Raw genomic sequence first — 27,813 nt, forward strand, 5'->3', positions numbered from 1 at the left:
GGCCAAATGTTTGAAATGTCATCCTGTAATGGGAAATGCGAGTGGAAAAAAAACAGCAGCATGAAAACTTTGTTCTGCATTTTATGCCCTCCAAAAGCTCAATGTTGACTTTCCATTCCAAAAACATTCCTACCTCAATATTTTAATCCCCCATAAGAAAGAATTAATTGTTTAAATAACTGTACAGGCTATGCTTGGTCATGTTTTAGCTTTTATCCACATGTTGTGTTATCTCCTTCATCAAATTAGAAAAAAAATACAACTCACCAAACAACTTGCTGATTTCGGGCTGGTCTAGATCATTGAAGGAAATCTGCTCCATCCCCAGATTATTTTTTTTCCTTTTTGAAAGATGTAAAAAGTCTGAAAAGCGAGACCTTCCTCTAATTTTTAATAGCGTTACAAAGAATAACAAAGAAAAAGTTTGACAGGGACCGAAATGAAAGTTTTGGGTTGGATTTTGCAAAACGGTGAGGATAAAGCGGTTGAGAAAATGGATGAAGGTTTGTGAAAGTGCGAGAAACGTCGTGGAAGAGGAAGAAGAAGCGGAGGGGAGTAGGGCTTCCTGGGTGTTTAGCTAGAAAACAAAAAATATTGGGTTTTTAAAAATAAAAAAAAAACTTCAGATGAAAAGTCATGCGTGTCTTACATGGAGGTCATGTCATTGAGCGCGTGGTCCAGTTCCTCGCTGATGGCTTTGTACTTGAGTTTCTGCGCGTACAGCTCGTCTGAGATAAAGCAACACGACAATTAACGGTGAGGAAGGTAAAAACTTCATTTGTCTTTCTATACAGGTGAAGTTTGAAATAATATTCCAATATGTCATCCAAGTAAGAAAATGTTGAACCTCTGTACAATAAAACAACCCACACGTTGAAGAGTGCTTGGTGTTTTCTTACCTTCCAGATCATCAATAGTCTTCTCCAGCTTGGCCACAGACCTCTCAGCAAACTCCGCTCTGGTCTCAGCCTAATCACCACAAAACATTTCATATAAATATTTCCATCTCTTGAAGTGATTCAAAATATTTGAGCCTTTCTTACCTCTTTGAGTTTATCTGTCAGGATCTTGATCTCCTCCTCGTATTTGTCCTCCTTCTGGGAGTACTGTGTGGACAAATTTACTCAGATGAAAACATGCACACAGTATCTCGCCATTTTGTAGTTGTGAGTCATGCTGGCTTACCTTCTCCGCCTGAGCCTCCAGAGACTTCAGGTTGTTGGTGACGTTCTTCAGTTCCTCCTCCAGCTCGGCACATTTACTGTTTATGTTGAACAAAAACAAGTCAACTTATGAGTCAACTGTTCTGTGGCAACATGGAAGCAGGTTTAAAAAAAAGAAAACGTGTGGCGAGAAACTCACGCCTCAGCCAGCTCGGCTCTCTCCTCCGTACGCTCCAGCTCGCCTTCCACGATCACCAGCTTACGAGCCACCTGCACCACCACGACATTCCCAAAGTAAATGGGTTTACCTACATGCAGGAAGTGTGGAGGTCCGACTCACCTCCTCGTACTTGCGGTCCGAGTCTTCTGCGATGTGCTTGGCCTCCTTCAGCTGGATCTCCTGAAGCTCCATCTTCTCCTCATCCTTCAAGGCCCTGTTCTCAATCACCTTCATGCCTCTGCACAGGCAAATAAGGAATATTAAAAATCCTTTGTCGCCATCTGGTGGAATCTTGGTGGTTTTTATGAGTTGATGGTGTTTGTAATCGTCCATGTAATTGAATATAAATGCCAAAATTATTGTGTCAAGTTCTAGCAGACATTGCGCAATGTCTCTCAAGGTGGTGTTAGCTAGTATACAATTCTTTACGTCAAATGGTTTGAATATTTGGATATTTATACGTCCAATTTTTTTTCTCTTTTGCTTGGAGCATCCTCCATTTCAACGATTACCTTTCGCTCTCATCGGCCGCCTTTTCGGCCTCCTCCAGCTTCTGCAGAGCGGTGGCCAGCCTCTCCTGAGCTCGGTCCAACTCTTCCTCCACAAGCTGGATGCGCCTGTTCAGGGAGGCCACCTCTGCCTCGGCCTGTGCACACAGGCGGAGTCACACAAACTGGTACGATGAAGCAGGTAACGATAAAATTTGACATGAAGGATGTAAATTATCTTCGGGATTGCTTTTATATGTACAGTAATCCCTCGTTTATCGCGGATAATTGATTCTAAAAACCACCCGCGATAAGTGAAATCCACGAAGTACGGTCGGTCACCAACAAGAAGTACTGGGCAGGCTAACGAGTTAGCGGAAAGATGCTTATTCAGGATCGTGCTAACACGTGAAAACGGACTTCTAAAGGAATGTAAACGAACATTTGGAGCAATACTACATTGTCCTAAAGTTTAGACACATGTTTTCTGAAATTAGAAGTTTTATTAGAACTTTTAAATGTTTTTTTAATTTTGAAAAAAAAATCTGCAATGTAGTGAAGCCGCGATAAACGAAACGCGAAGTAGCGAGGGATCACTGAATATGTAAAAAAAAAAAAAAAAGAATACATAAAACTAAATTCAAACAAGACATTTTCCAGAAATAAAATGTCTTGGCCGCTATCAGGTAGCGCTCAAACAGGCTTGCACCTAAAAAGGAGCGGGGCCATTGTTAAGCTACGAGTCGAGGTTTAGCGGCTGACATCATGGCCCAAGCGGGAGCCCTGAATCCCCTCGACAGCTGTGCGTGTGCATGTGCTGGGGGTGGGTGGGGGGGGGGCGGGGGTCTCCATCCAGAGCATGAGGAGAATGGAATGCACAGTGTGTCTTGATGAGGCTTGATTTACACTGGCAGCTTTGATCAAGCAATATGACCACTTTAAAAAAGTGCTGGTGCTTTTTTTTGTTGGTCACTCACATCGGCAGCCTTCTTGTCGGCCACCTCCAGCTTCTCTTGAGCATCCTTGAGCGCCTCAGAGTATTTGTCCAGCTCGTCCTCCGTCCCCTTCAGCTTCTTCTGCATCTGCAGGAGCTCGTCTTCATGCTGCAGCAACAAAAAAAACAGTCGGCCATTGTTGTAGTTATTGTCGCCTAATATTTCAGTGGCAGGGAATTAGTGGCCCACCTGTTTGCTTCTGTCCTCCGCCGCTTTCTTGTCGGCTTCCGCTTGCTCGGCCTGGTCCAGAGCGTTCTCCTTGTCCAGCTTGAGCATCAGCATCTTCTTCTTGATGGCCTCCATTTTGGCTTACTATTGTTATTTTCTTTCTTTAGCAGAGAGGACAATGAGATGAGGACGGACAGAAGGACAGGATGACGGATGCCCAAGCCTGGCAACGGGGATGAGACACCAAACTCTGACCAAGATGGAGGACGGACTTTTATACGGGGGGCCGAGGAGGGGGACGCCCCCACTTTGGGATCATCCCTGTGGACGCACCCTCCATTTGGACACACCCTGACTTGCAGCATCCTGCGCTTCTCCTTTCACTTAGTTTTTTTATTCTTAAATATAATTCCAGCATTTTGTTATTCATTTCAAAATGTAATTGAACTCCATTTGTCTTTTACCTTCACGTATTTTGTCTTGCACTGCCACTTGCTGTCGACTGAAAATGACATCACAGTGCCTCAGGTAGTGACGGTCACAGCTCACCTGTTAGCTTGGTTTGGTCATGTGACATTTGCAAGCTTAGGCTCAACCCACTATGAGTCGTCGTCTTGTTCTGGTCGAAATAAGAAAAGGTTAATGTGTGTGTGTGTGTCGTGAGTAATGCTACTAGTTTAGCATGTTGACTCACAGCTGTTGACGCCGTCAAGTGAGCACAAGTCTGTTCTAATCTGGTGTGACACTCTGTGAGTTTGCACTGCGACATACTGTAATGCCGCAGCCTCGCCGCTTGCTCTCTGACTCAACGTCAACGACAGCATGTCCCACACCAGCTTACAAATTTGTGAGAGATAGTGTGTGCGCGTACATGTGAGAGAAAGTGTGTGTGAGTGTGTGTCTGTGCATGTAATTGGCTTCACTTCCTGATTGTCTTCAATAACAAATACCTAACAATACTAAAATACAAGCATTATTTTTTTGCAGTTGTATTATATTCCTACTTAAAATTGCAGTTACCGTGTTTTCTGGACTATAAGGCGCACCTTCAATGAATGGCCCATTTTAAAACTTTGTCCTTATATAAGGCGCACTATTAATGCATCATGTCTGATTTTTAATCCAAATCAAATCATTTCCATTTTATCTTTTTTATTTCAACTTCAGACGCAACATATTACTTTATAATCACAAAATAATGATCCATAGTCTTTTTGATTCATGATTCATAGTCTTCAGCGGGCCATTTATGATTGATTTCATGACACAATGCTTCGGGCCTGTTTAAATTTAGGAATTTGGTCCATATATAAGGCGCACCGGACTATACGGCGTACTGTCAGCTTTTGAGAAATTTTGGGGTTTTTAGGTGCGCCTTATAGTCCGGAAAATACGGTACTTTGTCGCAACCTGGGGATGTTGGAGACAAATTACATCCAAACACATTAACTGGGAGTTGGTACATCATTAGAAATGTAACTGAATTGCAATATGAAAAGAGTAATCACTCGTTTATTTACAATTGTGTTAATACTAAAGCTGAGGCTAATAAATCGCATATCAAAAAGTGACGCACGTAGAAAGGATGCGCAATAAAGCATGTCATTAAAATGCATTGTGACTGAGTCGTTTGTGTGAGGACACGATGAAGGAGCGAGCGAGTGAGAAACGTCCAACCGGACGGCACACACAGAAGAGTCGGTGGCTGGACATTCCTGCCTTGTAACTGTAGTCCATCACCTGGCCTGCGCCGACTATAATTGGGGGTCTCCTGGGAGGGGGGCACAGTGGCAACGACAAGCGTATATATGGACCGATGGAGGTGGGGGCAACAAGGGGGCTGTGACTATGTCAGTTATTCCTCTCTGTGGGCCCCTGCGGGTTATTAATAACCATCTTTTGGCTGACATTGTCTGTGGGATTAGGATGAGGGACCGTTCATAAGTGTGCGTGTGGTTCTTTCTTGGCGGCATCAACCTTCACATCCTACTTTGGTGGTATGAAAAGTTTATTGATGAGGAGACGATACATTTTGTATTAATATGACAATAGATTCATTCTTCTGTGTTTACAATCCATGTGAGCATCGCCCTTTCACGTTATACAGTATCATCTTAACGTCATGATATAATAATTATCTTGTATACAGAAAGGTCACCTGGCAACTTGTAACAAATTGGAAAGTGCAACATTCGTTCTTTTTACAGTCAGAAGTTTGTCAAAGAGTTAAAGAATACATACGCTGGAATTTATCGCACTAAAAACACGCATGCTTCTGAAGTGATACAGTTTTCATATATACGGAATATGACTATGAGCATTGTTGTACTATTTCTCGACATGTGTTGATGTATGTTTTGTGTTCAAATGTCCAAAGGGTTTTAACACCACAATATTAATGCTAGTTTCATTAGCCCATATATGGCATTTTGCTTTGTGTGTTAGCATAAAGCTAGTGAGCACTGCCTGGATTAACTAGTAGGTTGAGGTACCACTGTACTAAAAACTTTGAAATGACTTAGACCTTATGTGATTAAGTTAAAAATGTCAAGATAATAGCACAAAATAATATTGTTGAACAGAAGCACATCTGTGTAGTAGTGTGAATTTTTAGATTACTTCACAACACTCCACCCTTTTACTCAGTAAATAATCATGCAAACGACTTCACAGACAAGCCCTTAAGTGAGGAAAGCAAAGCGACTCAATAACTTAGTAAGTAATAATTCATTCAAGACGCAGATACGTACATTGCAGCATAATGGCTTTTCTATTGGAGTGTGCGGGTCACTTAGCTTGTTGGTGGAAGATCAGATCTCCTCTGGAATATCTTGGAAGTCTGTGGTAAGGAAAAAGTGGTATTAGCATCAAATTAACGGGCATCAGGAGTGAGTTGAGTTTCCTGTTTTATGATGATTCATCTGGAGGACTTGTCAGTTTTTGAAAGACCCCTAGAAGTGGGTCAATTAAAATGGCTGCTTTAAAAAAAAATGGCTGTTCTGTCTAACCTCTGGAGCTTTGAGATGCCTCCTCCTCCTCCTCTTCCTCTTCTTCCACATCATCATCAGACGTCATGTTGACTTCCTCGTCGCTGCCTCCCCGAGGAGCATTTGATTGGCGTGCCCCGTTGTCCCAATTGGAACTTGAACTCAAGCCTTCCTTTCCAGGCTGCACAAGTGTCAAATTAGTGTGTGGAAAAAAAACGTGAAAAATTAATTCACATAGACTTTGTAGATACTTTATTGATCCCCAGGAGAAAATTCAGCACACACGTTTGTGGTGGTGTTCTTACTTGAGAGGATGTATCGCCGTGCTCGTATGAGGACACGGCCTCGCCGCAGCCCTTCATGTGTCGGACCTGCTTCTCCAGTTTGGCCCGAGCCTTCTCGCTGTCCTTGAAGCGAGTCTCGGCGTTACGCAGCCTCAGCAGCTCCTCCTGCAGCAGGCTGTGCTGCCTCTGCAGCAGGGCCAGCTCGCCGATGGTGGCGCCGCTGGCGGCCTCGCGGTTCTGCCGCCAGGAACCCGCCGACACCGGCGACGCCGGGTCCTCCTGCTGCAGCAGTAGCTCCAGGATGGAGTCTTGCTTGATGACAGCAGCCTTTTTGAATTTAAATTTGAAAACAAGTCTTAAGAGCATGAGGAAGTTGTGGTTGTACATATTGAATGATGCAATCATTTTAATGTATTTTTATATACAAATATAAATTAGTGTATTATAAAAAAGTGGTTGTGATTTTCGATTATGAAAAGAACATGGAAGTGTTTGGTGGTGTACACAACTTACCTGGAGTGCATGAAGACAAACGCTGAGATTCATCAGCCTCTGACAGACCTCCTGTTCAACACAAACATAAAAGAGTCATTTTTAGCAATTAGCGAATATTATAGTGCGAGTGAGTGCGTATTGAACCAAAATTCACCTTTGTGGCTGGCAACTCATTAGCTCCATTGATGAGAAGAACATGATCACCTGGCACAGAGGAAAAAGCATTGTAAAATAAAAGGAAAACAAAAGTCCCCCCCAAAAAAAAGGAGTTAAAAATTAAATTACTGGCATCCGTGATGTCCATGTTGTTATGTTGGCACAGGAGAGGGACGTCGACACTGGAGCCCAGCAGGAGTTCGCTGAGCCGGTCCACTGCAGAGGAACATCACGATCACACGAGCACCACCCCTGGTGATGTAGTAAGGTCATATTTGTTGTCTTACCCTCGGCGGTGGCATCCAGCAGAAACTTCTCCGCCCGTGGAGCTTGCGGGGTATCCGCCCTGAACAGGTAGCGCGTGACGGGAGGCTCCAGGTCATCCTGGCAACTCATCTGGGCGAGTTCGCAGAACAGGGTCACCCTCTCCTGCAGGAGCTCCAGCATTTCTCGGTCCTTCTGCTGGAGGTCCGCTGCCACCGTGGAACAATCAACCAGCCAATCAATGAATGTACTTATTGATCGGTTGGCTCATTTAGGGTTAAACAGACCTTTGAGTCTCCTCAGATGGGCTTTTTGCTCCGTCTCTATGAGAGGGAACTCCTCACGAGATGGACATCTATGAAGAAACAACAAACCTGAATATACACATCGTACGTATTAAGATTTGTGTGGTGGTTAATATTCGGTCGAACGCCCCACTTGTTGACTGTGCGCTGGATTTGCCGTATCCACATATTCTTGTCCTCCCTGGAGGCGGCGTGCACCTCGTACATCTCCGGTGGTGAGCAATCGCTGATGAGGAACATGCCGCGCTCCTGGTTGGCTATGTCCCTCACGATGAGGTTCTGCAGGGACAGCACGGGGGGCTTGTCCTGGAGAGGGACGAGTGTTTTTCAGTGCACATTGGCGACGCAACTCTAAGTACAGCTTTGTGTAACTTACCAGGCATGGAAAGATGTACCTCTGGTCTTTCTCCTGAAGAAACACCAGGATGTCTGTCATCAGTAAGACGTGTAAATCTACACAAAAATATTCCAAAGTGTCAGGCAGATGTGTACAACCGATTAAATATCACAAGGATTTATTTATAAAAGTACTTTGACATGAAAACGATTTGTACATCGAGTTGTAATGACTTCAGCGCTTCCCTTGATTGCTTATCAAGAGAGCAAAAGGCCACAGCAACACAGGCCAGTACCAAGATGGTTGCAGAGGGTACGAATGATCCCCGCAAAGCCCACTCGCATCAGGTTCTAAGGGAGGGCGCTTCATTTTGACAGCGCTCTATGAGGGGGTGAGAAGACTTTGAAAAGACTTGTATGTGTGTAAATATAGATCAAAATAATGAGCGAGTGCCAGGGAAGTGCAAGTGTCTTGTTTTTAAAGCTTGAGTCTCAAGCCTAACAATTGTAGCAGTGAAGAAAAAGAAAAACAAAGCAAGTCACTGCAAAAGATGAATTGAATTATGTTCACGTAAATAAAGCTAGGCTCAAGCAGTATCTGATATTTTTGTTTCACTAGAGGTGGTGTGGACCCTAATGCCATCTACTGACCAACCACTAGTACGGAGTTTAGCTCACGCGCACCACATTAGTCCTATTTTTTTTTGCACCTTTGAGTCGGGATCCGGGAGTTTTCCACATCAGCGTTCCCTCGTAGACGAGTTTGCGGCGGAGCAGCTCGACGGGCCTGAAAAGTCCGCCGTCCCTCACCCGGGTCTCGGACCGCTGGTCCAGTTTGGCCTGGATCTCCTGCATTCGCTGCGTCTTCTCCAGCTCTTCCATCTGCCATACAGGTCATGATGTCACGATCAAAAACCGGTCCATGAGTCTTTTTTAAATGTGAGATTACCTGTTGATCTATTGAATTGAGAAGATCTCTGACCATGGATAGAGCTTGGGCTATGGAGGATGCTTCCACTTGATTTTCTGTGAGAATAAATAAATAAAATCCTATGGAATTGTGGCTGTCTAACTGTGTGAATGCTGAAAACGAAAGAGTGACAATTCACCGACGGTATTCTCCAGAATACGCTGAATGAGGACGGGATACTTGGATATGCGCTGAGTCACCAACAAAATGCATTCCTGGATACCATGGCAACGCAGCCAAGGTCCTCGACTCACACGCTGCATACAAACATAGATGAGAACAAAACTTTAACTCGCTAATCCAATCACCTCATTTATTCTTTTTCTCATTTTTTGTCTCTCACTCGAATGAAGCACTGAAACCTCTTGTCCCTGGCCATTAGTGACTTGTACAACTTGACCGCCTTTATGTGGCGACTGCAGAACTCTGCGTAGGTCTTCTGCATGTCGTCAGCACTCTGGCCGGAGAACTGGAAACATAAATCAAGACGTCCTATAAAAATGCAGACTAAAAGTTAAACCAAAAATCAGCAGGAGGCATTTTCTGAAGCATGCTATATTTTTATTATTTGTCATGCTTGTGTCTCTTGAGTTCAGGTTCTGGTCCCCATGGAGAAAATTTGACCATGATGGTCAGTTTTGGGGAACCACCAGTGGATATAAACTGACCTGCTCCAGCAGTATGTCACCCAGGCGGTGTATGGTGAAGTTGCAGTCGGAGTCAGGCTGCAGGCTGGCGTTGCGGCGCAGCAGCAGCTGCAACAGGAAGTGAGAGTGGATGCTGATCAGCTGATCCAGGCAGGGGAACAAGGCGTGCACGGTGCTCGGGTCCAGCTGCAGCTCCTCTAGCAGGCCCTGCCGGAACACCCTTTGCATGATGCGCAGCGTGCGCATGTGGTGCACCTCAGTTTGGATCAACTCTGGGTGGAGACATCACATAGTAGAATATGGGTTGCTTTGTGGTTTCTTTACTCAAGTGCAGACGGGCGGGGTGAGAAGTGGTCACCATAAATGACATCCTGCCTCTTGATGACATTTTTGCTATGTGCGTGTAAATAATCTGTGTTGACGGCCATGCTCCACGAGTCGGCCTTGAAGTCCTCGCTTTCCAGCTCCATCTCCTCCAGGATGGACGTGTAGTAGTAGTCGCCTTTAACCAGAACATCGACTAATAAAGGGCGAGGTTCAATCGTGGACCTGGCAGTCAAAGTTGACCTTGTACCGTCGTCGTTGAGGGACTCCACCGACATGGCTCTGTTCCTGAAGCTGAGGGAGTCCGTAGACTGGGACAAGATCCGCCGCAGGCCCAGAGGAGAGTCGTCGGTCAGGTTCCTGCGGCAGAAACAAATGAAAATCTTACACATGCATGAAATTTTTTTTTTTTTTTTTTTTTTAATTAATCGATTGGTTCATTTTGAGTAAGCCGTTGATAACAATCTGTTTTGAATAAGAATGGTTGTTTAATTATTAAAATTAACTCGTACTTGGAAATAATTAAGAACTTTAAAAAAATTAAAAAAGTTCCACCAGTCTGAGGCTGACAACTTGCTCACCCTGCAATGTTGTTCGTGGAGACACTTTTGGACAGTGAGAGGCCAGAACGCCCTCGACGAGATCCGAGAAGGGAATGGCGGAGGCTTTCGGAAGGGTAGATGGCCGACGTGGGCCGCTCACGCATGATTGGATCTATACATTGAAGATGAGCCAAAACGTCCGTAAAAAATAAAATGATGAGATGACTAAGAATGGGGACAAAGTGTCTTACTTGTGCGCATGGTCACATTCTGCAACGACGAATTGTTGCGCATTAGCGCTGTCTTCTGCTGCTGTGGATGACATACATGGAAATTTTAATTAGAATTCTCAAAGGAAACCACACATCAAGCACACTTTCAAAATTACATATTCTAAATTGGGATCTTACTCGCTGTTTGACTTTGGCACAGTTGGGCAAAGCGTCTCTGCAGCGGTTGTGGATGGTCACATTGCATGCTAGGGGGGGGAAAAATGTGAAAATTATAGTTTGCTCAAAACCTCACAGTGCTGCGCGGATTCATTTTCGGTTTTAACTGTTATTCCGTTTGGTGTATCATCACTCGATTGAGTCTGCCACCATTTTGTACTGGCCATGACTTACTGGGACAGCAGAGCGCCTCCTTGGCCGTGATGCTCTTGTTGCAGGCAGAGCACAGCGTGGTTCCCGACACTGTGAGGGAGGTGAAGAGGTGACCGTTGTTGTAGTGGGCCTCCCTCTCCCGAGCTGCCTTCTCTCGCTCCCTCATGCGTTCTCGCTCTTTATTCTGGGGAGATTGGGGGTGAGAGGAAAAAAAAAAAAAGTCAACAGCGATGCATCATGACAGTATTCACATCTGTATGTTTCAATTCGTGACTATCCAAGTTAGTCGCTGAGATTGTGAAGCTGGGCTCAGTCCGACACGCTGAATCCAAAATGGAAGCTTGAAGGTGATTACTGCAGTTGGTAGGGTTTACTGTGTTGACTCTAATAAATGTATCCTTTAAAATAATGAAAACAAAGTGTCAGTAGTGGACAAAAAAGGGTAGTGCATGATTCGATCGCATGATGATCACACTGTAAAAGCAGAAGTCATAGTGCAAGCCATTCTGCAAGCACATATTGAGTTACTTCAGATATATATATTTTTTTAAATAGCACGTGAATGTCAAATACAGAAAAATAAAATGGATACATGCAAATTAAATAAATTGATAGATAGCATAAACAAGGCATTTGCATTTACATCCTATAGTTGGTTCTATTGCACCGATTTAGATTTTGTGAAATGCAGACGACAGCGTTTTGTACATTTCTCAAGTTCCAAGTGGAGTTCTTGTAAGCAGACACAATCGTGTTTAATCAAAATTTTACAACAGTGGGGTTAGTATTTTGTATGCGCGTGTAGGCGTTACAATAAGCGACATTAGCATTTTTAACTTGAGGTTAGCTTTTGCAGAATAGAGAACAATGCAAAAAAAAAAAAAGAAAAAAAAGACACAAAAGCATTATTAAACATTAATTGATCCAATCCCAATCGTCACACCTGCACTGACACGTTTTGTAACCTTTTTGAGGCTCTGGAGATTTTCACACAGAGCAGATATAGCACACACACACACAAGCGCGCGCACGGCCATTTCTATGGCAACGACAATCCAGAAAGAGCAAACACACTATGTACAAGCGAAAGCGCACACACACACACACACACACACACACACACACACACACACAGACCTACACCCACAGGCCCAGCACTCTGATGAGATAAGCCTGATGGGCTCAGGCCTGTAAGAGTGGGCCCCTTCTTCCGTGTGTCACAATCAGGCAAAAAGCAGCGAAACCCAAGAAGGGGAAGTAACACACTCAGAAAGTCACAGTTGATATTCACGGAAAATAAAGTTGACTTTTTGGTTGTTTTTTTTTAACCTAAGTGTGCTCGTGATGGTTACTCACCCTCAAGTTGATCTCCTTCATCCTCTCCTGCCGCAGTTTGGACAGGCTGGCGACTCTGGACATTTTCTATCGCCTCCAAAAAAACAAAAAAAAAAAGGGGGGAAAAAAAATCTATTTAATATCCACTGTTTGTTTTTACTCAATCCGTGGTTGTTGTTTTTTTTGGGGGGGGGGGGGTGAAAATATTCCTTCTGTACTGGCCAACTGCGATGTGCCTCTGCTTCTAGTGAAGTGTCTGTTCCTGTGAGAAATCTGACTTGAATCATCATCACCGCCGCCCCCACACTCACACATACACACACGCACACACAAAAAAAAAAAACACGCAGTGGAGTTTGCTTCGCTATCTCAATGCCTCATGGACTATTATTTGCTCCTTCCTACATCCCAGTGTATTTTCCAGATAATCATCACATATCAAATCTTATCGCAGCCACATGCAGAGTTTACATCCATGTTATCAAGTGCGCACCACATCTATACACGCTCCATCTCCAAGTTGCGACCCAACTCCCACACGGGTTAGCGAGCGAGATATTTATACAGAGAAGTAAAGCAGGGCCTAAAGTATAACCGCTGCTAGCAGTGTTTCTATTACTGAAATGTGGAAATAGAAGGAACACTATAAATGAGGAGAGCTGTGAGCATTAAACAGTTTGTGCATCATTAATTGTGAAATTGATGTCATTGTGTTACTCCTTCAAGACCTTGTGTTTGTCCATTTTGTACCAAATTTGAAAACTCTTCAATAAAACTCACCACTGTGCGGTGTAAGACCATCAGGTTGACCTTTCTGAAATACCTCATCGTCGTTTTTGTCAGTGCATACAAATGATCACTTAATGTTTGGATTTCAGCAGAGTATGCAATTTGTATAGCCTCACACCTCGGGCTTTGTTTTTTTCTTCCTTGGTAGAGGTAATTTCTCTTCCGAGTTACCAATTTGCAGTGCTTATATATTTCCCTTGGAGAATTTGCCAAGCTTCAGTTCCATCTAGTGGCCAAAGGCTAAACTGTAGCAGAAGCAGCATTTTTAGAGAAAACAAAAAAGTTCAATCAGCACAACTTTTGATTGTTTAATAGTCTTCACATTCTCACATAAATACAACACGACATGCTTCTCTTTAGAAAGGCATTCTGAGTTGGTTGGATTGTTACAAATTGCTATTTTACATGGACACAAGTCAAGCTATTATCTGCCCGCACAGAAATAAAATAAAAAATAGGACACTTACCAGTAAAAATGGGAATTCTACAACAACAAAAACATTTTGCAAACAAATAAATGAATCAGTAAAAAGTGTACCTTTACTGTGTCTGTATCAACGCTGTACACACGGCCCCCCGTCTGTTTCAGAAACAAATTGAGTTGTTACATAATTGCTTTCGCAGGTAAAGTCAATTTCCATGAAATCATAAAGTTAGGTTCCACTGAGGTGAAAGGAGGAAGGAGCCGGCACCTTTAAGGCTCCTCCCTTTGGCCGTGGCGTGAAGCGTGGACGGCAGAGGTAAGTTTGGCCGTGGCCTTTTTTGTTTTCTTGGCTTTGGTCTGGGCGGGGAGCGCGTGGGAGGTATCGCGAGGCGACGAGCCGGCACTCCTGTCTGTTTCGCACTTTGAGGTGTTCAACGTGGGGTTGGGATTCTTCGCCGGGTCCAGGCCTGACTGCGACTTCCCCTGAGGACACTGCGTGGAGAGCAGCGGCGTGTGAGCGGTGGATTCTGGGAGACCTTTAGATACGTGTTTGGGCTGTGGACACACCACAGGAGCCGGGGAGGTGTGTGTAAATGTGAAAATATAGTAATATAATATAATATAATATATAACATACTGTTTGTAATGTTCCATCCAAAAATAAATACACGTCAGGTACATGAATATAGCCAATAAATCCCGGCATCATCTGTTTATTTCGCCTTACCACATTAATTCGCCTTGAGGTGGTCATTTCGATGTCCGTGTCGGTCTGAGCGAGTTCGTCCGTGTGGAGGAGGCCTCGTCTGTCGATCAAACTAGTTGCCGCCCCAAAAAAATAATTAAGCAGACATTTTCCAGACTAACTGACAACGAAGTGATTCTTACCTGGGTGGCATGGGTGCGCAGAGTACAGAGCAACAGTTGACAAAGACGTTTCTGTGACTGTAAGGGTTGGTGACATCTGTGCCTCTCTTCCCTGACCAAGTACCTTTAATCTACGCACGGAAAAACAGGTTTACATTTATGAACCCCAGAAGGCATGCAATGTTACTTACGTCTTCATTTGTGGTGAGGTTGACTGCGACGAGGTACGTGTGGAAGCCTGAGAGGCCTAAGATGCACCAGAGTGAGAAGAAACAAATAACAAGCTCCACGGCAGTGCAAAGTCGAGTCAAGGAGACCAAAATGCACGTTGACTAAAAATGTTCTTTCCGATAGGTAAAGGATATCTGCCAGGACTCTCTTGGAGGGCGTAAAGCAGGCTTTGTCCATCCTGAGCTCCTGAAAGGAAAAGCCACGTTCAATTAGGACTTCCCATTCCTATGGGTGTCATGGCGATAACAATTCAGTTCACTTACTCATGGTCAGATGTGTAGCCACACAACCAAAGATGAAGGCTGTCAGAAAAGACAGTGACACGATAAAGGCGTAGAAGAATCGGTAGTTGCGCTTGCCCACGCAGTTGCCCACCCAGGGACAGTGATGGTCAAATCGCTCTATAGGTCAAACAAAAGGTTAACAGAGGCAAAATAATGGCGGACAGCTCCCGTAGAGTGAGGAATAGCTTACCCACGCAGTTGTCGCACAGGCCGCAGTGGGAGGTGCGCGGAGGCCGGAACATCTTGCAGGTGAAGCAGTACTTGAGTTTGACCACCTGCTGATTGATGAGAACCTCCTTGGTGCGCGGCGGGGGTCGGCAGCTGGGGCTCCCCGTGTCGTCTAGAAGAAAAATAAACAATATCGGGCTTAAAGGGATAGAGCACCCCCAACGTGAGGCTTTTTGTGAACCTGAGCCTTTCGCATTGATTGTTAGAATTAAGCTAGACAGATGGATGCCAAAGCACTACTTTTCTATGAGACCCGGGACATCTTGAAGCAATCCCTCCAAGAATCCACTATTAGATGAATGTGCGAGCATTTGGGTACCGATCTGCTTCTCGATGTCGATTGCCTCGGCCGTCGTCGCTCGAGGGAGAATGCCGGGGTCTGAAAAAGTGGTCTGAAGCAGCGTGATCAGCACGAACACAAAGAGGACTCCTCCGATGGCGGGAATGCAGCTCGTCAGGTGTTTGACCAGAAAAGGACAGCTGCAACACAATTGCTATGTAGCGTATATGATGTGCAGCATAAAAGAAAATATCAAATAGACATGAACTCACTCGAATATGAAGAATAATCCACTGGTGACAAGAATGAGGCCCAGGGTTAGGGGCAGCATACCGCTCTGACTGGCCGTTATGAGGCGTCCATCACAGAAAAAGCGGTTCTTCCCAGGTAAGACCTCCCACCTCCTCCTGGGTCTTCTCAGAGGCTCGCTGCTGCGGTCCTCCATGTGGCGTTGCTTTCCATTCTGGGGTTGTGGATGGTGTCCCACCGAGGTGAGCGCGTGAGTCCCAGGTGTCCCCGAGTCAATTTGCTGGTAGTCTCCGTTATTCATGACAGGACTTGTTCTGCCACTCTTAGCACGACTTTGCTGAACAAACCGGTGACGTCATCGCGTTTGGGCTCAAGAGTCACGGCTCACACGACGCACTATAAAAAGCCAGTTACAAAGAAGACGAAAACGCCGTCCCCGGGATTATATTCGTTATTTTCCATTGCGGATTGATGCTTATATGTGACCAGGTTTCTTTACGTGCCACATTCATGTCCATTGATTGAAAGTGTTCCTCACCGAGCATCCTTTGCCTCTTAGCGATGAGTTGGTCACGTGACACATCAAATTACTAAATTAACATTTGAGCTCCAGAATGTAGCTCTAACGAGGAAAAAATGCATCTCTCACCGGACTCTTTGGCGAGCGTCGTGGTTGAATTAAACTGTTCAAATGTTTGCTCGTCAGTGCATGCTGTAGTCTGACTGTCGTCCAGGAAGAAAATATTTCCGGCTTGTCCAGGTCAAAATAAAAGCTTATGAGTTTTGATGTGTCCCCCGTTAAGAAATAATTGCAAAATTATACAACTGTATTATATAGGGTATTAGTTTTTACATTATCGCCAAGAATGGCAACAACAACTACAAAAAACGAGAATCACATAAGTAAATACCACTTCCGGGTTGATGGCCATTTATCAATTCACCGATAGTAAAACAAAAATAAAAGCAACACGCTGAAGCCAACTTTGTGATTGGTTGTGTGTCTCATTTAATGCAAAAAATGTTTAACCAATTTCAGATGTTATACCATCGTTGCTACGCTATTACGCGATGATGTGACTCACGCTTTTACCGCATTTTACTTGGATCGCAATAACCGGAAGTTCTACCCCATTACCTGTCTTTAACCTTCTAACTTGACGCTCAGGTGCACTATCGAACAAATCTACTTTCCGACAGACGATCGCAACAAAGTTTCTAGTCTCGGGATGTGTTAATGAGACATGTTAAATGAAAGGGGAAGAGTGCAGCGATCGTTTACGAGTTGCGACGTGGGCGAACCGTGAATTGTAAGTCGTGTTTACCGAGATAGTCGTCAGTGCTGTAATGGAGGAAAAAGAGTGACGTCGCCCCCATGAAAGTGACATTAATCTTGATAAAAAGACGGGAATGTGGCCTGTTGAATGTTTTTTCCTCAGTTACTACATTTATGGTAAACTATTACGAAAATGTATATTCGGTGGTTTTTAGTCATTAAAACTCGTGAGGCGAAACAATCGATCCGTTCCGTTGACGATAAGAATTGTGTTTGATTAGTCATGTGTTTAAAAACAACATGACGTCACCCATGACGTTTTATCAAATATTGTATATTTTCCATCTAAAGCAAAAACAAAAGCACACAATACATCTTTTCATTTTCTCAATTGCTTATCCTCGCTAGTATGAAAATAAAACCATCGATTAGTTGTCAAAGCTCCAGCTTTAAAAAAAAAAAAAAAAAAAAGTTAAGATTACACATATAGGTAGTGATCACAGTGTTTTCTCTCAATCCGATTAGCACTGGCGTGAAATGAGTGGCAACAAAGACTGAGGTTTTCACTCGTGGAGGCAGTACTTCACATATTCACCAAATGAGCAGCTCACCTGACCTGGCTTTGACATGTCACGGTTGCTTGAAAATGGCAAAACTTCTGTGAACTCGTAAATCATCCAAGTTGTGTATTAATCATTTCGAAATGACTCATTTACAGAATTATACTGCTCACAAAATGTCCCTTTTAACGAGTTTTTCTGTCTGTACGTTCAGACCCTGAAGCTGCTACGCCATGTCCGTAGGCAATGCGGGCATCACGAGAGAAAGCTCCAGGCCCTCCAGCTACAAGCGAGGAGCGAGCCAATCTAGCAGCCACGGGTCTTTTTCTTACGAAGAGCGCTGCGTGGACCCTGCAGAGGCAGGACGCCAATGCCCTGTGATAAACTCAAACGGGAAGGAGTATGACACCTTCCTGCCTTCGCCATCCGAGCTCCCGCCTGCTACCCGAACCTGCAATCCCTGCGCTTCTCCGAGGGCTTGCGGGACTTTCGTGTGCAGCTTCCTGACGTGCGGTCTGTACAGAGTATGCCTGCGAGCCCCGTGTCTTCCCAAAGAGAGCGTCCCCGAGGAGCCGGAAAAACTGAGCCTTCGCGTAGAGAACCCGGCAGAGGGTAAAGAGGAGGAAGAAGAAGAAGACGAGGCAGACTGGCTGGGGGACGTCTGCATCGGCGGAGTCAAAGTGGACAGCCCGAGGGATTATATCGATAAAGACTCTGTGACGTATCTTCCTCAAACTCAGCCCTACCACCCTTCCCTGGATGAGGTCATCCAGCTGGACGACTGGGAGGACGGCGAGAACGTGGATTCGCTGATCCGCAAGAAGCTGCTGGACCTCTACACAGAATACCAAATCGAGGAGTTGGCCCGCTGCACCACCGACTCGGTGTTCCTGCGCAAGAGCAAGGCCATCAACCAGCTCATTAACTCGCTAGCCGAGGAGCATCAGATGGATGAGCAGGAGGCCGAGTGTCGGCTGGTGCGCGGCATCATTCGCATTAGCACGCGTCGGAGCAAGAAGAAGAAACGGGCGGTGGCCTCGCGCCCGGAGAGGACGCTGTCGGACAGCGGCAATGAGACCATGAGGGAGAGCGGCTCTTTAGCGTTCAGCAACAACAGTAAGTTCCACACCAGTTGAACTTTCCAGCTTCACCGACAAAAATGTGATGAGTTATTTATGAGCGACAAAATTCATATTGGTCAAGCTGCAAATGAAAACGCTTTAAATTTTAGTTACCTTCTCTCTAAAACTACCAAGTGGATTACTTTTTTTTCTTGCTTGTATTTTTTTTCCATTCAAAGACGACTACAAATCCGATCCAAACATCCAAATATCGGAATTGACCTCCTCTGACAAGTGTGCCCGTGACATTTGGAGGAACAATAGAGGTGAGAATTGATTTATTGACAATATTATGTGTTGATTGATTTGTACCTGCACATTTCCATGATGCTACTTCCACCACACTTTACTTGGTAGCTCAGCTGCCATTTTATGAGCACTCCACTATCCTCTTGGTTGTCACGGTGACAAAAGTCACTCTCGACATTTGCCTCACACAATCCCTCGTTGCGCTGTGAACAGGGAAGACGTGTAATGTCCGTGACCCGGCGTTTTGTTTCCGCAGGCCGCGCCTCCAGCTCAACGTCAACAAGCTACTCGGCCTCCCACACAGAGACCGACTCGTCAGGTGTCCCGCTCATTCGCACGTCTGTCAGAACATGAACGCGTCCAAACACTTACAGGCGGTCGATAAAGCTACGTCGACGCAATCTGAATTTATGCGCAAGTCATCATTGTCAATAATTGTTCAACCGAGAACTTCCCGTGTACATCCCCTGCTGCTCTTTTGAGGAGCTATAATTGTGTGTGAACACAAGTGAACTCAGGGCTTTGTTTAGTATTCACATTACTGTTGTGTGTCCAATTTAGTTTTGTAATTGAACGGCCCGTTGTCAACAGCTCCCTTTTTTTTTTTTTCCCCATTCCCCATTTTTGTGCAGCATTTGTATCGCAATGAAGGGAGTTGCCCGCTTCATGATAATCATGAGTTGAAATGAAGCAAGTCTTTTCAAAGTGCTTTTTTTTTGGCCCTTAGAATTAACCAAGTATTAATTACTAAGTGATTTTTTCACATTTAAGCAACGTTCGACTCAAAGTTGTTACTGTTATCTTCTGATGGCGGCTTATGAAATCCACTTGCCTTACTTTGGACTCAGCTATTGCTTGTAGTTTTATGCTTTTAATGAATGATTTATATTTACAATATGCAGATCATCTTAAGTTGTTTAGAAAATAAAACTTGAGGTTACATATTGAGCCGTTTTTTTCTGTCTTATTGTAAAAAAAAAAAAAAGTCAAATTAGATTTATTTATTTTTTTTCCTTTTTAATGGTTTCACAATTTACAATTTAGTCACAGTGGAAGGTGACCTGCATGCACATTGACAAGTGAGACAGTAAATGCAGGCTGAGGCAATCTTAATATTTTCATAAATTACATAAACATAACAAATGACATTCATATTTTATTCAACTGTAAGACTGAAGCTGCACTAACATACAATAACGACAATAATTTGCACATCTACTATATACATCACAATTAATAAGCAAACTTTTGGAGAAGTCTAACGGCCACTTAAATGGCCGGATCGTTGTTGACGTTGACGAGATTCCACGTCAGCTGGGAGGAGGTGGTGTAGTTGAAAAGCTGTTCATCTGGTCGGAAGCCGTAAGCGCTGACCGGACGATCGGCTGGACCGTGAACGGACTCATCCGAAACATTTCCCATGAAGGACTGGCCCAGCTCTCCGTTCTTGAAGTTGGTATAGAACTCTGGGCTGATCGCACCATCTGTGGACATGATCCCATCTGCGCTGTACAAGAAATCGGGTCTCTCGAGAATGTCTCTGTTCTCCATGAAGGAGTCGCACTCGTCGCCGTAGAGTAAAGACTCCCCGGTCTCATCCATCTGCCGGTTCTCCACCATTTCGAGCCACTGGCAATTGTACCAGCGGAACTTTTCGTTCTGTATTCGCTTGCCCCACTCGTCGTCGTACTCGGCAATGATATCCAGCGTGTTGTCGCAGACTTTGCGGATCTCGGCGTTGCTATCGTGCATCAGGTCGATGAGGTAGGTCGGGGCCTGCGTGTCTTTGATGATGACGTCTCTGGTGGCCTTGTGGAAGACCATTTGGTAGAAAACGTAGACGATTTGACAGACAAACTCGTCATCCTCCTGTTGGGCGTTGAGCAGCTCGATGAGAGCGGGGATGATGCCGGACTTGGCGAGCATGGCCGCACAAGAGTCGTCCATGGAGACGGTGCCGATTAAAATGACCACCTCGAGAATTAAATCATCCTCAGCGGCACCCGGTTTCAGCCGGTCTTTCAGGTAGGGCACCAAGTTGTACTCTTTAAGAACCAAAGCCCAGTCCAGGTCGGGAATGGTCAGATTCGCAAGTGTTCCGAGACACTCAATGACATATTCTTCGGATTTGTCCACGTTGATCTGAGCCGCCAAGTCTCCGACGTGGTCCAGGAATAAGCTCTTGGTAGGGCCGCTGTGCTGGGAAATATTCCTGATCATCTTCATCACCAGAACGTCTTTCAGTTTGATGGAGCGCTTCATCAACATCTTCAAGCCGTTGCCTTCACACATGACTTGGGCGTTGGCCTTATTGGCGGCCAAGTTGATGCACAGCGAGATGAGTTCAAAGTCCATCTTTTGTTCTCCTAAGTCATAAATCATCTTCATGAGCTGCGGTACGCAGTCCGTGTTGGCAAAGAGAGACTTGAATCTGTCCTCCATGCTGATGTGGTAGAGAACGCACATGCTCAGCTGTCGCTGGCCCTCGTCCGCCAGCAGCGACGAGAGTTTGGCGACGAGTCCTGCCTGGACCATTTGGTTGCGCAGCGCCGTGTCAAAGGAAAGGTTGAGCAGCAGGCGCAACGTGGTACTCAGTAGGTCTTCATGCTCGCATGGAAGCAGCTGGGCCAGCTTCTCCACTGCAAACACTTCCGCCATGTCATTCTTGTTTTCCAAGAAGATGGAAAGTTTCTTGAGGAAGGAGACAACTACCAGAAGAAGCTCTTCATCCTTCCTGTCCAGAATCTTCACAAGCATGTGAACTATGTTTTTGTTCCTCATCTTGAGTTCTGTGTGCGTGTCTTCGGCAAGGTTCAACAACAGACACAGAGAAACTCTGAGAAGCTGCTCCTGTTTAGTAAGGAGGCTTTGATACTTTTTTAGGGATTTCTCGTGCTCCCTCTTCAGATTTTGGTTCTCTGAGAATTCTTCATAGGCTTTCCTCTTCCTTTGGAGCTCATCTTGCCACAGGTCATACCTCTTGAGCTCATGTTCGATGATGTTCATGCACAGGGCCCCGATCTTGAAATGTGTGACCAGGCCATGAAACTGTGAAAAACTGGAGAAGCAGAAAAAGATGCAAATGATGGTTGTTGCCAGGTCCACGCTTTGCTTCCAGTCTTCTCTCAGAACTCTGGCCAATGCTGCTAAAGCCATCTCATTCTGTTTGAGCTCCTCCAAGTTGTCCGGGTTGCGGGCCAGTTGAAAGATCAGCGTGGCTCCCCTGATCTTCTCCTGGATGTCCTCATACAGGAGCTCCAAATACTCATCAATGCTGTTGATGCTGGCCTCCTCATTGAGTTCGACACCTGCGTACGATGCAAAATCCCGAGGGGAGGTCTGCTTTTTTTCTGGCTCGTCATTTGAATGTCTGCGGGTTTGAAGGTAGAACAACAGCTGCTCGACCTCGTTCAGCTTTGAGGGATGAATCAAATGACATTCTTCCACCACTTTCCGAGCTAACGATGACGTATCGGTGTTGGCATTCAAGCTTTTCAAACGAATGATTTTCTGGCATTCTTTACGACCTCCGACCATGGCATCGCCCTGCTCACCGAGTATCGTTGCCTCGACCTCATACTGCACCACGATGGCTTTCTCCGTTGGGTGAACGTCCAGTGTGCATCCTTTCACTTTCCTTTTAAGATACCGCGGATCCGCTTCTTGCAAGCCGTCCATTTTTGCGTCCGATCCGATCTCTCTAGAATGATCCACCCAAACAAGACGCCACTTCCGTTCCAAACCAACCCACTCATTCCATTGGTTGTCTCAACGTTCAGCTAAAACGCCTCCCTCCGATTGGGTTCCTTCGAAAGAGGCGGAGCTTGTTTCCAGGAAGTGACTACCGCAAAACAGCCAAAGCGTGCCTCGTTTTCGATCGTTTGTTATTAAATCTTTCAAATTTCTACATTGATCCACGTTGAATAACAATGGGCGACGACGAGGAGAAGTATGACGGGATGCTTATGGTTATGGCGCAGCAGCACGAAGGCGGAATACACGAGGTACTGATGTGGACCCTCTGTGATTCGAGCTAACGTAACGGTGAAGCTAATATGCTTAGCCGGCACATCGCCTTGAAACGCACATTTCAAAAGTCATCTGTATTTCATTCAATTGTTTGTTTTATTTTAGATTTTGTCTGAGCCATTGAGAATAAAATTGAATTCAATTTGATAGGGCAAAAAAAAAGGTCAGCCATTTTGTTCAAAGTATTGAAGTCATAATTATTTAACAATGTCTTCTGTCTCCAGTTAGTCAATACATTTTTCAGTTTCTTACGGCGAAAGACAGACTTTTACACCGGCGGTGATGCAGGTGCCGCTGAAAAGGTCAGAACGCTTCGCAATGAATGTGGGTTGGGTCATCACGTTACTTTACAACTCATTTTGGTGTTTTTAGCTTGTCAAGGATGCTTTCGCCCAGCACAGCAAGATGGCAAAGGAGGCCCACCGGGAAAAGCAGAAGAAACAGGATAAGGAAAAGAAGGAGAAAGCTCAACGGGCTGCCCAGCTAGCAGAGGAGGAAGCGCGCAAAAAGAAGAGTCAGGAGGCGCCAAGGATTCAGGAACTTACTGATGAGGAAGCGGAGAAACTTCAGACGGAACTCGATGAGGTACCTTGAGTTTTCCTGTCCTCCTTTGTCCTGTCGACCTCATCTCCCTTGTCTTCACCGCCATGTTCTTCCTGCTTGCAGAAAAAGAATGATGAGACAAAGAAGGAAATTGAGAAGGTGGAAAAACCAGTGGACAAAGAAGATAAAGATAAGGGGGTAAGACACTCACACTCACTGCCAAAACAGTAAATACATTTACAAGACAATCTTGTATTATTCATATAATTTATTTTGCATGTACAGTCAGAGTCCGAGGAAGAAGACGAGAAGGACAAAGACAAACTAAAGCCGAACGCAGGAAACGGCGCCGACCTGCCCGGCTACAAGTGGACTCAGACGCTGTCTGAATTGGACGTGAGTGCCTCAAGCTAAAAGTTCTTGATGAGCAAAGTCACTCTGAACGCGTGTTCTCCCGCCCGCAGCTGACGGTGCCATTCGACGTGAAGTTCCGCATCAAGGGCCGGGACGTGGTGGTGGACATCCAGCGACGCTCCATCAAGGTGGGCCTGAAAGGACACCCGCCCATCGTAGAGGGTCAGCTCTTCAATGAGGTGAAGGTGGAAGAAAGCTCCTGGCTGTTGGATGACGGCAAGGTTGTGCTGGTCCACTTGGAGAAGGTGAGATTGCCTTCCTTCTCTTGTGAAGGAGCTCAAACAGCGGCTGACCTTTGGTGTTGAATTACAGATTAACAAAATGGAGTGGTGGAGCAAGGTCGTTGACACGGATCCGGAATTAAACACCAAAAAGATCTGCCCAGAGAACTCAAAGGTGACATCATTTTCAAGTGTGCTAATAAAATATAGCCGCTGAATTTATTTAGAATTGAAACCATTTTGCATTTGCCTGTGGCGCAGTTGTCCGACCTGGACGGCGAAACGCGCGGCATGGTGGAGAAGATGATGTACGACCAGCGGCAGAAGTCGATGGGCCTGCCCACGTCCGAAGAGCAGAAGAAGCAAGACATCCTAAAAAAGTATGCTTGTACTTCACCAAACCTCCTCTAGGGGGCGGCGCTAACTGGGCTATTCTTCCTGCAGGTTCATGGAGCAGCATCCTGAGATGGACTTCTCCAAAGCCAAATTTAGCTGAGATCTGCAGTGGGTGTCCACGTGTGTTTGTGTGTGTCCACTGTGATGCCTGGCTGGACCTCAACGTGTCATGTTTTCATTTACATCCAGGTATCAAGTTGTAACTCTGTTTGCTTGGTGTATTATTATTTTTTTTTTAATAAAGCGTTGAGGTCAACTATTTCCTCTGGAATCTGCTCGTTGATTGATTATCACCACACGAGGGCACTGTTCCTTCCTAAACTTTATTTTTGACAATAGGTGAACAACTTATAGCACAAATCTAATAAAATGAATATTTGATTTCACAAACGCGCTAAATTTAAGGGGTACGTATTTAACAATTTTCAGAAACAAAAAGATAATTATTTGCCCGTGATGAATTTGATAGCTTCATTATATTTCATGTACATTTATTAACACCTTTCAAAAGTTTGCAATCTTAAAACTCCGAAATTAAATTATACAAACTTGAATAACATTACACAGATCAAGTTCTTTTCCCCCTCTTTTGTTTCTTTAAAAACGCAGCTTTGATTTGGGCGTCCATCCCTAATATATCGCACACAAACAAGAGCACGCTTTCCTCCTTTCTCATGTGAACGCCACCGTTGACATGCGGTTCCCAACCCGCCGTGTTTCTCCCAACGAGTTAAAAGTCGTGTTTCTCACTCTTGCGCACGCTATCATGCGGCACTGCTAAAATGTTACTCTCGCCTCCGCAGCAGTTTGCTTACAGTCGATGCGAGGGGGCCAACCTCGTTAGCTTACGCCGGCGAGCAAGTGTTCCTCGTGTGAGGAATTGCACGCGTGGCTCCAAAACACGCCTCGGACATCTGTTACTTTTCCAATTTGTTTTTGGTTCAAAATTCAATTGAAGGAATTAATTTTACAAACATTTTTAAAAACACTTCCAACACACAAACTCTAGAAATTAACAGTAAATTTTGAGCATATAGGTGAGAAAGTACTCTGGCGCGTCACCATTTTTATACACTTCTAGAACATCTCTGTAAGAGGCAAGTGTGCCTAATGATTTGCCCGGTAAGTAATGGGATCACATGACACAAATCACGCAATGTGCAATAATATCGGAGAGACTGGACATGAGGTGGTGCAGGGGCCCGATGGTGGGAAGGATGGGGAGGCCTGGAGGAGGGAGGGTGCTTGTTTGAGGGCACGAAGGAGGCGGTTTCTCTGAGTCTACTCAGCTGAGAGCAATGTCTCACCAAGGTAGCAGAATTTGTTCATTAACGAACACACACAGACATCAGAGACGGGCCCGAAAAGGTTCTGCAAACACACCTCCAGGCCCACCGCGCCTCAGAGTATTCCAGCGTACCCTCGTAAATCTCCTGACTTTTTTTTTTAAACCATAGAAAGGTTCTACTGTTGGTGAAGAAGAAATATATACTCTAATGTTAAGTATGGGATAGCAAATGGGCTAAGTGATGTCATAAATCCTATTCGGACACCTTTAAAACACCAGGAAAAAAATAACAATGCAACATAGCATCGTACAATATTGTATTTTATTTAAAAGATATCCAATAGTAATTTAAAAGTAAATTGGTTTTGTGCTGTAATTTCAGTCTGTCTACGCTTTGGGCCACTAGGGGCAGTAAAATGGGGAATTTTAATTGTAATTTTTTAGTCAATTTTTGGATTATCTTAAAATCTCTAGTCATTTATTTTATTAAAGCTGACCCCAGAGCTAACTTACAACCATAAAAAAGTTATAATGTTGGCATAGCTTTCGTAAAAAATAAATAATAATTCTATTATATTAAAGCTGACCCCACAGCTAACTTACAACCATAAAAAAAAGTTATAATGTTGGCATAGCTTTTGTAAAAAAATAAATAAATAAATTCTATTATATTAAGTTGTTTGTTTTTTTTGTTTTTTGTTTTTGTTTTTTTCAAGGTCCGCATCCTTAACATGTGCCCACGTTGGACCTCGACACGTGGGTGTCAGACACACACTCTGTCAAAGCATATATTTGAAACACACACACGTGCACACTTCCAAGTCAAACTCCCAATTGACAATTAGGGAAGACCAACACAAGTCCGAGGAGATAGGCCATCATTTTTTTTAAGGGACAAAGGCTTCCATCTGAAACGCATACGCAGAGCTCGGCCTTAACTGCAGCTGGATGTTTACAAGGCCAGCCTGAGCAAAGAACACTGGCAAACATCCTCCTCACAAAGTCGAGATGATTGCTCTTCAACATCAACACACAAAATGCAGTTCAATGAAAGTAAAGCTTTCAGTTAAGTGTGTTTGTTTTGTTCTTAAAGGAACAGTACATCCATTTTTTTGTTGACTCTCAGTCCGTAAGCAGTCTTCAACTAAGGTTCCACAATTTGACAGACTTTATGCAAGACCTCCCTCCCCCTGCCAGCTGCAGGTCACATTGCTGCTTCACTACTGTTTGCCTGTGGCCCCGTGACCCTCCAGCCTTCATTTGCACCTGGGTGAGGACCACTCCATCATTTGCTGCCCCTCCAGATCCCCCCCAACCACACACCACCTCCTCTTCATCTAAAGGTCTGACACTCATCACACCCGTGACATCATGCAGCCCCCTCAGGTATGCACCGGACCACTCGGTCGAGTCATATCGGCTCCTGGCTGTCAGTCAAGCTAAATGTTTTTGCTCGATGTCTTTCTCACTGCAGTGTTAATGTAACATTTGTAATTATGAGTCATGACAATTTAATTTAGCTTTTATAGGAGATTGTACAAGTGGGCCTAATGATGACACTACAAAAAAAAAAAATAGGCTCTACTATTGGGAATAGTATTTTTGGAAAATGTTATGGAAACTTGTCAATTTTGGGGCAAGGTTTTCATACAAGTAAATGAACAAAGTTTCCAGCAGTTTAGAAAACTGGTCAAGTAACTAATTTGCGACTCACCCGTTTCAAAGGTTCGTGTCTTGTCTGTTGGGTGTGGGTCGAACGTAGCGAGGCTCCAGAGTCTTCAGAAGCTCATAGAAATGTTCTTTTTCAACTGGAATATTGTTTTATGTCGTTGAAAACGCCATTGTTATTTTCTGGGTTGGCGGGCAGTTAGCCGGTGATACCGAGCATCTGCTTCCGGCCTGAAACGAACCAACAGGTGTCAGCGCCAGGTGGGGTCCTCTGTCTCGTTCAACAATATCGAAAATTTATCACGTTTTCACAACACCTTACCTCCATTTAGCAAATTTTGTAGACCATTTGGCTCTTATTCAGTTCTTTGCTGTCGTAGTGTCGTTTAAAACCCCCAAAACGTAGTGACACGCG

The 27,813-nt window shown here is 44.7% G+C and overlaps 5 protein-coding genes and 1 pseudogene across 7 annotated transcripts; 2 read left to right on the forward strand and 4 right to left on the reverse strand.

Moving 5' to 3' along the window:
- Positions 1-63: 63 nt before the first annotated feature.
- On the reverse strand, positions 64-4,892 carry tpm3 (tropomyosin 3). 2 transcript variants are annotated; one of them, XM_085901371.1, is made up of 10 exons: positions 3,056-4,892; positions 2,849-2,974; positions 1,896-2,029; positions 1,504-1,621; positions 1,363-1,433; positions 1,186-1,261; positions 1,044-1,106; positions 900-969; positions 650-728; positions 375-577 (listed from the first exon to the last, which is right to left on the reverse strand). In XM_085901371.1, the coding sequence occupies exons 1-10, from the start codon at positions 3,167-3,169 to the stop codon at positions 574-576; spliced, it is 855 nt and encodes a 284-aa protein (XP_085757497.1). In that variant the 5' UTR covers positions 3,170-4,892; the 3' UTR covers positions 375-573. The 2 variants fall into 2 exon arrangements, with proteins under 2 accessions (XP_085757498.1, XP_085757497.1); XM_085901372.1 differs by having other exon boundaries at positions 64-728.
- Positions 4,893-5,024: 132 nt separating this feature from the next.
- On the reverse strand, positions 5,025-13,861 carry arhgef2a (Rho guanine nucleotide exchange factor (GEF) 2a). The gene is made up of 24 exons (XM_085901364.1): positions 13,763-13,861; positions 13,609-13,650; positions 12,303-12,375; positions 10,968-11,130; positions 10,755-10,822; positions 10,596-10,656; positions 10,384-10,516; positions 10,053-10,162; positions 9,837-9,980; positions 9,500-9,750; positions 9,175-9,300; positions 8,971-9,088; positions 8,811-8,887; positions 8,572-8,743; positions 7,902-7,978; positions 7,659-7,831; positions 7,508-7,575; positions 7,244-7,429; positions 7,086-7,172; positions 6,955-7,004; positions 6,819-6,869; positions 6,327-6,632; positions 6,043-6,202; positions 5,025-5,873 (listed from the first exon to the last, which is right to left on the reverse strand). The coding sequence occupies exons 3-24, from the start codon at positions 12,363-12,365 to the stop codon at positions 5,845-5,847; spliced, it is 2,673 nt and encodes an 890-aa protein (XP_085757490.1). The 5' UTR covers positions 12,366-12,375; positions 13,609-13,650; positions 13,763-13,861; the 3' UTR covers positions 5,025-5,844.
- LOC147041031 (palmitoyltransferase ZDHHC18-B-like) lies at positions 13,351-27,482 on the reverse strand (annotated as a pseudogene). The gene is made up of 10 exons (XR_015063004.1): positions 27,445-27,482; positions 23,458-23,524; positions 15,657-16,029; positions 15,424-15,584; positions 15,067-15,216; positions 14,856-14,993; positions 14,553-14,778; positions 14,383-14,492; positions 14,222-14,312; positions 13,351-14,049 (listed from the first exon to the last, which is right to left on the reverse strand). The product of XR_015063004.1 is annotated as a palmitoyltransferase ZDHHC18-B-like (transcript).
- On the forward strand, positions 16,764-19,787 carry LOC147041032 (uncharacterized). Its single transcript, XM_085901368.1, has 4 exons — positions 16,764-16,943; positions 17,684-18,585; positions 18,770-18,856; positions 19,096-19,787. The coding sequence occupies exons 2-4, from the start codon at positions 17,703-17,705 to the stop codon at positions 19,191-19,193; spliced, it is 1,068 nt and encodes a 355-aa protein (XP_085757494.1). The 5' UTR covers positions 16,764-16,943; positions 17,684-17,702; the 3' UTR covers positions 19,194-19,787.
- Positions 17,228-23,464, reverse strand: kifap3a (kinesin-associated protein 3a). The gene has a single exon (XM_085901365.1). The coding sequence runs from the start codon at positions 22,515-22,517 to the stop codon at positions 20,109-20,111; it is 2,409 nt and encodes an 802-aa protein (XP_085757491.1). The 5' UTR covers positions 22,518-23,464; the 3' UTR covers positions 17,228-20,108.
- nudc (nudC nuclear distribution protein) lies at positions 22,634-24,703 on the forward strand. Its single transcript, XM_085901370.1, has 9 exons — positions 22,634-22,843; positions 23,093-23,170; positions 23,241-23,453; positions 23,535-23,609; positions 23,697-23,807; positions 23,876-24,070; positions 24,138-24,221; positions 24,308-24,426; positions 24,491-24,703. The coding sequence occupies exons 1-9, from the start codon at positions 22,769-22,771 to the stop codon at positions 24,540-24,542; spliced, it is 1,002 nt and encodes a 333-aa protein (XP_085757496.1). The 5' UTR covers positions 22,634-22,768; the 3' UTR covers positions 24,543-24,703.
- Positions 27,483-27,813: the final 331 nt, after the last annotated feature.

The sequence above is a fragment of the Syngnathus leptorhynchus genome, chromosome 20, assembly GCF_054491065.1.
Source record: "Syngnathus leptorhynchus isolate UIUO chromosome 20, UIUO_Slep, whole genome shotgun sequence".
NCBI classification, from domain to species: domain Eukaryota; kingdom Metazoa; phylum Chordata; class Actinopteri; order Syngnathiformes; family Syngnathidae; genus Syngnathus; species Syngnathus leptorhynchus.